The sequence below is a fragment of the Zerene cesonia genome, chromosome 27, assembly GCF_012273895.1.
Source record: "Zerene cesonia ecotype Mississippi chromosome 27, Zerene_cesonia_1.1, whole genome shotgun sequence".
NCBI lineage: Eukaryota > Metazoa > Arthropoda > Insecta > Lepidoptera > Pieridae > Zerene > Zerene cesonia.
In genome coordinates, this window is record NC_052128.1 from 2,350,615 (window position 1) to 2,359,092 (window position 8,478).

Genomic DNA, 8,478 nt, shown 5'->3' on the forward strand with positions numbered 1-8,478 from the left:
ATTATTAACAATTATTCTCGCAGTAAGAACGTATATCAGGAAATCCTGTTCCGAGTTTTGTTGTCTTCTATGATATAAGTTACCTGATCAACGAAGGTTTTTGCAAGTGACAATTAAATATTTATATAGATGGCAGCGGAAGATAACTGCACGAAGGGTGAACGCACCCATTAAACCAACCTTTAGCGAGGATGCAATTAAAACACAGAATTGTACCTAAAACCCACATTATAAAACATAATTTCGTGTGAAGTTTAGATCTATAGATGTGTTAATTCAAACGGTGTGATAGTCATAAAGCTTAATTGACATGAACGCTGATTAACTGGCGTGTGCTTAAGAGATCCGTGTTAAAAGATTAAATAAGTAAGAAATAGTAGTAGTAAGATAATACGGTATTGTTATTTACATGATAGAAAATAACGTTATCATTAGTTTAAATTCAGCATTTAAATTTATTAATATAATAGAATTTATTTGAATTTAAACGTTAAAGAAATAAATGCTCTAGATACAACTTATATATTCACAACATAATTTATATACGTAACTCTTTAATCTATATAAACACAACTTAACCAATCCGAGAAAAAAGAGCAAATTCGATTTTAAAACTTCGCAGCGCCTATTCCACACAAGAACATGGCGACATCCAAATATAGAAGTGTACACTCCATAAAAAATGTAGAACAGATTGCATCGACCACAAATTGCAATCGGAACTCCTTATCAAGAGTTCGATTTGACAAGCATCACGTCCGTTGATCTATTACACGTGCCTACGCATATAATATAGCGGAATAATAATTGACATTATAAAAATAAGTTTTCTATCTGCATACAACATCTGCATAAAAAGTTATACGTATAACTACGACAAAATTTTTGGATTTTAGTACAAACATAACTAAGGACAAAGCTTCCTTGGCCGTTTTTGTTTCTCTAAAACAATATTCCAAATTAACGATAGACCTACTAATAAAAATTAACACGCACTGAGAAATTTTGCACAAATAAAAAGGTGTATTAGTATATATGCAGGGAAGGTAGTTTAAGTTTACGCTATCAGTACAGTATGAGAAGAAATTCACTTCCATAACAACAACGCTTATAGCTAGACGTGACGAAAACCACTTGCAAACCGATATGTATAGAAAGTGAAATTAGTCATATTGTATGCTAAACTCTACGTGGGCCAACTAATACGTAGGTGACCAGCATTTGTATTCAACGCTTCGAGTAGCACCAATTTAATCTAATACGGTATGAAAGGAATCCTTTAAATTTTCTTCTGTGTCTATAGTAACGAAGAATGATTATCATGATTTATTTTTTAAAACTTGGTAAAATTGTTATTTATAAGTGATACTTGATAACCATATAAATAAGGCGAGCTATATACATTCAAAAACTACCTTAAAAAGCTAAGATTCTTATTTTTACCAATCATAACAGAAATTCGTGGTTCAGTAAAATAATAATAAAAACATCGTGTTATTTCACTCGGTACAGTTCCCACGCTCGTAGATTTGAATAATTGGATGATACTTAAATATAAATGTATTCAGTTCTATCAACAGTTGCAATACTTCTCAAATAAATTGATACCGTTATAATTTAAATCTCATTATATCCACCTACCTATCTATCAAGTAAAATATTGAATAGTTTTATATGTACTTAATAGCGAATGTATACTGTACCATAGATATTTCACTTGAAATCTTATAATGAATTTCTCTAACACAATACAATACAATCGCTCATATTTGTTTACGGTATACAATACGCCATACCATCACACACTCGGTCAAGCGCGAAGGTCGTTGGTCGCAGATAAAGCTAATGCCAATCTCTTACCGCTAAATAATTGTCAATGTACCGTAACAATTTAGTGGGTCGAGAATCGAGATTTGGAGTGGGCCTTTGCGAGAAATTGGATTACGTGCAGAACAATGACAGTTAATTACCTAAATGGAATTGTTGAGAAAAACTGTTTTGAGATAAATCGCGCCATAAAAGCTTGAAGCCAAATTAAAATAACATGTCTTCAACTCTCTAGGTGGATAATCGGAGAGAACTGTTCCGTCGTACTATGTAAAATAATAAAAGACAGTTTTTATTGCTCTGCCATACAAAACATTTTAGAGACAGTAATTTTTTCTGATTGTGGCTTCGACATTAAACAGAAATTAATGTTCGAGGGAAAATGATTCGCTCTTAATACATATCTACTGCAGATATTTTTAACCTTTCGCTGATGTACTGTTTTTAACAGTAGGTAAGGATGAGATAAAACAAGCACGTCCAGCAAGAGACTGTCCCTAAATAAATAACATTTAATACAAAGAAGGGGTAGACATAATATCTCGCCAGATAAGTAAACATCATTAAACATCCTTATAAGGATCCGCTAGATAGTATACTCGTAGAATATATGAAAGCGCTATCTAACTTAGCTTCAATATAATGTCACATGTACCAGAATAGACGATCCTACAAAATTTTGTTCCCGAATTTAGATCGGATGGGACAGACCATAAATGCTGAAGAAGAATAATGCTTATAAAGCGCAACAGACTGTTTAAACGTGCTGGGTCGTCGTGTGCACAATTGTTTTATGGGTACGAAGCAAAACATCTTGAAACTAGGTATGCGATCGAACAATAGCAACAAAACCGGATGTATACAAGAATTATACTTGTAGGAATCATATTCTTGAGAGAACACTCGCACGACCGGTTCATTTCCTCACAGCTTCCTACATCTTTTTGCCTTTCAGCCTTATAATCACAAAATTGCTCTAATGAACCGTAGTTTCTTCCGTGTTCTGTGTATTTATTTTGAGGGCAAGTATCAAAAATATGAACAGATATATTAGTGTTGAAATAAGATTCAAAAAGATATGAGGGTTCTGTATGTTAAAAGTTTAATTACAACTTTATAGTTAATACAACGGGCCTAGAAATTTCTGGGATGTTATTAGACAAATACACGGCTACGATGCGTAGAAATCGAAAAGCAGAAAACTCCTTCTGACTCAGCCTTCTGTGAGTCACGAAATAATAAAACATCACTTACGTCCTACACAAGTTCCTAAAAGTTCATCTCCTTTTGAAATTAAATGTTTTAAATGAATAAGATATATATAAGTGATCATCTTCGTGGGTAACTAACTGTATTAAAAAATTACTTCGTACATTAAATGCACATTGGCTCAATTGAAAGATAGCAATGGCATTGAAATAATATAGATTTATTTGAAGTAATGTTATTTTACAGGTTTAAAATAATACGAGATCAAAGTAAAAAAAAAAAGTAATATGTATCTTGTTCCTACAAGTTTCAGGGTTATATTTAACTGACTAGATTAACACTTAATTTTACTGAGATTTTATGTACAAGTAACATTTTTTGATTTTGCTTAAACAAGGTAAGTGATATTTTTTTATAGATAAAGTTGAAAGAAATATGCAGTTATAAAAAAATTAAAGTCGAAAAAGCAAGACGTATCACTACATAGTATAAAACAAAGTCGCTTTCTTTGTCCCTATTAAACGGATTTTTTAATAGATAGAGCGATTCAAGAGGAAGTTTAACATGTATAACATCTATTAATCTACTCCAAATTTTAACGCGTGCGAAGCCGCGGGTAACAGCTAGTTTTTACTATGACATACAATCCTTATTTGGTATAGGGTTATTTTAGAATTTAAAATCAACATTTAGTACAAATATATATTAATATTGATTAATAAACAATGAAGGATATTAAGATGATTAAAAATGAGATAATAAATATGATAACATTGTATGAACAAGCATCGTAAATATTTTATCAATTCTTATCAGTCATTGTACGTAAATTATGCTAATTCCATCAGATATGTAGTAAATGCATCAGTTAAATATGTAGTGGATGAATATTGTAGGCTCAAAATCAAAATTAAATTAATAAAATTTTTATGTTTTGTTGCACAAATATGTACCTGTACATTCAAATTGAAAGATTATTTTTATGTTTGAGTGCTATTTATTGAGTAAACCTAAGGACTAAAAAAGAGTGGAACAACAAGGGAAAAGCAATAAAATATACCTTTTAGGGAGCAGTTCAATCTGTTTCTACTAGTATACACTGAATATCACTTTCTCATTAATATCAAGTAAAAATATATTGCGTTTATTGCAAACCCAATATCACACCCCAACATACATTTGATTAGTATCATTTGTGATGAAGTTTATATTATTGGCCAATAATTTAAATAAAATTCCCGAAAAACTATATTTGCAAAGATAAAGCTTTGTATGTATAATACAAATATTTATATTATCTATTCATTCCTATATTTCTATTGAGCATACATTATTGCATTATAACATAGCTTTAAAAATTTGCAAACACCAAGAAACTGCAAGAAAGTCACATACAAAACTTTTTTTAGTATAAAATTACATTTCTTTCTATTTGACTGTGAGATTTATAATTACTATAGCAGAATTTTCTTTCAATACTAGTGTGTCCCTGCTGCATCCAAGGTAAGTTTTTGGTATGTCTAAGAACCTTTCTTATGTTTTAAAAAAATATTTAAAAAAATTGCCAAATTGGCCAACCCATTCTCGAGCTTTACTCTTAACTACCATTTAACAATTATTATTTATATATAGATAGATAAACATTGTTATTTGTCAGGTATAACTTTCAGTTGCAATTCAACACAATATGATATGTTGAAATTTGATTCCCATTTGTAACTATATTATATTCATACACCTAGACTGTAATGTTATATTGCATTAGCATCTCAAATTACTTGTACAATACTCAACAGTTTTCGAGTGATATATGGAACAATATAACAACTTAAGCTTTAAGAAACTGACGTGATATAAATTTGTAGGATTATAGATATTTTTATATAACATATTAATAAAGTAATACAAATATTACTTTTTAATGATAATTTTACATAAAGTTTCAGCTATTTCAAACTTCATGTTACTTTTATAAAAAACTTAAATCTCTCTAAGCAATAAAATATACAGTACTTTTTACAGAATCATCATAAAAATAGTAAAAATCAAAATACCTTATCCAACTATGATTACTTCAAAATGGAATAAATTTTATAACTCATTCATACAAAAATGGCTGCTGGGATTTAGGTGATATTTCACCAGCAGATATAGATTAGTCTGCATTAGCATAATCTACAATTATATAGAGTACCATCCAAGTGATGCAGTGAGCTAAAACTAGTTCACACAAAATGCAAGTTTATTAAAAATACTTTTAGTAATAAATCTTACTTACTCTTGAGCACATTATCCAATATGGCATATAACTTTTTCTCTGTATTAAGATATTCTTCATCTTCATTGACTGGCCAATCACATGATAATTTGAATTCTATTATATCTACTTTTCGACCAGAGTCATCTGGTAATGTGCACAACCTAAAAATAAAAAGTTAAATTAATAAAAATCTAATTTATTAATAAAAAAATTGCACTATTACTATTGTTTGTTTTATTATATTCCGGTAATGAACAAAACCATGCATAGGTACATTATCCCAATAAGAGGGATTACAAGTTCATAAACTATTAGGTATTATCAAAAACATTTATTGATAAAGTTGTATAAGGATGTAGAAAAGATAAACAAGATAAAGGGTTGTTTAATAACTCTTAAAGTATTTCGAGGTGTGTCACTTTAAAAATTTAAATGATTTGCGGTAAATACAACAGTTATTTACAAACTATATCATATAAGAAAAAAAACGTTAAAATATAAACAGGTGTAGACATGTCACTCAGGTTTTTTTTTTTTGCTGGTTAAGTAGTTATGTACAAAACTTGGAATGTGAGCTTAGTGTAATAATTATGGTATAAATTTATAAAAATATACAACTTACCATGTCTGTTCATCAGAAAAATCCAACGATTCCACGTCAATCAGATCAAAATCGATCATATCTTTGTTTATATTTTGATTAATCTGATTCATAATACCAAAAAAAGTGAAAACATTAATTTGGCACTTTACACAAATCACATATGAAATTTCCACATAAACTACATTTACTTTTACCAATAATGAATAAATATAGAAAAAATGGGTAATATTATCAGAATCAATCAGACAAGTTTAGTTTGGAATTTGACATATTACCGAAGTGCCAAAAAAATTACTATGCAACGGTGAATTCCATAGACTATAATTTTGAAGAGTTCATCATATTTAAATAAACATCGCAATAAATTTATTTAATTCTTGTATCATAATTTCTCATAAATATAAGTAATAGGTTTTGTTCATATAAAATAGGTTTAATTTTCTTTAAAAAATGTGGGTAGGTATCTATGGTATGATATCGCCATGCAAAATACAAATAGCAACATGTGCGTCCAACTGTCAAAAATTCTTTCTCTTGTCTACGGACACGTCGTGAGCACGTTGTTAGTGGAATTTACGTGCAATTTATAAAAATGTCGGCGCATTTAAATTGGATGATCATCCGAAACAACAACGCTTTCCTTGTGAAAAAGCGTAACATCAAGAAACCTTTCAGTAAGGAACCCAACAATGTGACTAACCTAAACGCCTTCAGATTCAACGGTCTCATCCACAAGAAAGCCGTCGGCGTGGTGGAGAATGACGCCCCCGTCAGAAAAGGATTCACAATCGTGTACAAAAAGGCTAGAGCGACCAACAAGCCGGCCAAGAACCTCGTAAAGCGCCAATTCAAAGCTGGCGCTAGGAGATCCCTTTACAAGGTAAAGAAACTGATGAAAGCCAACAATTACCGCAAAGACCTTTGCAAAGCTACACTTCGACGTGCCTCAGCGATCCTTCGTTCCCAGCGGCCCATTAAGACCAAGAAACCCAAAGCCGCAGCTGCTAAGGCAGAATAAGTTTTGTAAATAAGGCCAATAAAAAGTAAAAACCAATCCAGATTTTTATTTCAGGTTAACCTATAAAATACTTCCATTAGATATGGCAAAACATACCCATACAACTTCATTAAAAATTTCACTTATATTTCTACTTATATTCTGACAGCATAACTATCTAATATTATCTTAGTTCTTTAATATAATTTTATGTACCTAGTTCATTGTGGATGTACTTATTTTCAATTCGGTAAAAAGGTTGATTTGATTGAATGTAGAAAAGAACATGTAAATGATTCAAGCTTGAATATATTTTAAAATTATCAATTTATGTTTCAAATGCAATAGCAAAAGGTGCTCTCAAATAAAAAACAAAATATCTAGACAATTTATTTATTGAAAACAAATCTTGATCTGTTATATACCAGTACTTTGTGCAAATATGTATATGTTAAAGAACAAATTTTGCAGTTTTACCCAGTGTAGCGTCACACATGATTTCTCAATTTTGTAAAATAAACCCAAATGCTTATCATAAAATAAGTATAAATAAAATTATACACTACTATAATTTAATCCTGGATATTAAAAAATTATAGGTACATTTTGTCTCAATTACAATACATATAATATGTAAAATAATTTCATATAAACAATACAATGGGTACTCATAATTTGTAAATGTCTATAAACAAGACACCATTATTTATAAGTTAGATAGTTAGCCTCAAGAGTGGTTAAAAAATAACTCATTAATAATATTCATAGTTCAATATTCATTTGAGTGTCTTTGAATGACTTACAAATGTGTATAAGTAAATTCACACCTTTAATGGTGCAATTATTCAGCTTGAAATGAAGTAATTCGATAGATACTTATTAAATAATACGGGTTCTATTCTTAGATATGAGATGGTATAAGTTTGTTTGCCTAATGCAGGTATTACATTTATTATTTATTTAGGTATCTGGCAGCACAATAAGTTCACTTAAACAAAAAACAAACCATTATAAATGGCAATAACAGGAGACCAAAAAAGTAGTAGTGATTAAAAACATTTGCAGTATTATATTTTAAATTCAAACACTAACAAAGAATAGCAAATTAAGTGTGATTATTTTTTTTCTTGATCAGTTTATATTATAAAAAATTGTCAAATATACTTGAGTCTTGGACTTCACCTGTTTAAGAAAAATCTGCTTTATTGGCAATAAAAATCTATGTAAGAACATAAAAACAAGTAGTGTCCTTAACAATTCTGCAAATCATTGTTACCAATGCAATGTAATAGAGTCTGGTAGTAGCTTAAATCATGATGCTCTTACTACAAAAAAATTAATACCAAATCATATCTAAGAAAGTCCAACAAAAACACAAGAATAACACTGTATGTGGATTCGATTTCAAATACAATTTTGTAATTGTAGATTATCTAAAACATTCAGTTTAACATACGTTTTCTGGATGAGTATTAAAATTAAACGTAAGTCCCTTACATTACTTGAATACTAAAAAATTGTGACAAGTGGTTAGAAAGCTTCAGGTACAAAATACACAATACACGTGGAAATAAAGGCACA

At 29.8% G+C, this 8,478-nt stretch overlaps 2 protein-coding genes across 2 annotated transcripts in view; one reads left to right on the forward strand and one right to left on the reverse strand.

Moving 5' to 3' along the window:
• LOC119837261 overlaps positions 1-6,169 on the reverse strand; it is a 22,037-nt gene extending 15,868 nt beyond the window's left edge. Inside the window, exons 1-2 of the mRNA XM_038362777.1 lie at positions 5,919-6,169; positions 5,315-5,457 (exon numbers count right to left, since the gene is read on the reverse strand). Coding sequence (XP_038218705.1) covers positions 5,315-5,457; positions 5,919-6,010 — 235 coding nt within the window. The 5' untranslated portion in view covers positions 6,011-6,169. The remainder of the gene's footprint in view (positions 1-5,314; positions 5,458-5,918) is intronic.
• A 223-nt stretch (positions 6,170-6,392) lies between these two features.
• On the forward strand, positions 6,393-6,954 carry LOC119837379 (60S ribosomal protein L28). Its single transcript, XM_038362947.1, has one exon. It carries the CDS (start codon positions 6,493-6,495, stop codon positions 6,916-6,918), a length of 426 nt encoding a protein of 141 aa, XP_038218875.1. The 5' UTR covers positions 6,393-6,492; the 3' UTR covers positions 6,919-6,954.
• Positions 6,955-8,478: the final 1,524 nt, after the last annotated feature.

What these genes read in the sequence shown, in the direction of transcription:
- LOC119837379 (XM_038362947.1), top strand. Translation starts at nt 6,493, where the DNA reads ATGTCGGCGCATTTAAATTGGATGATCATCCGAAACAACAACGCTTTC.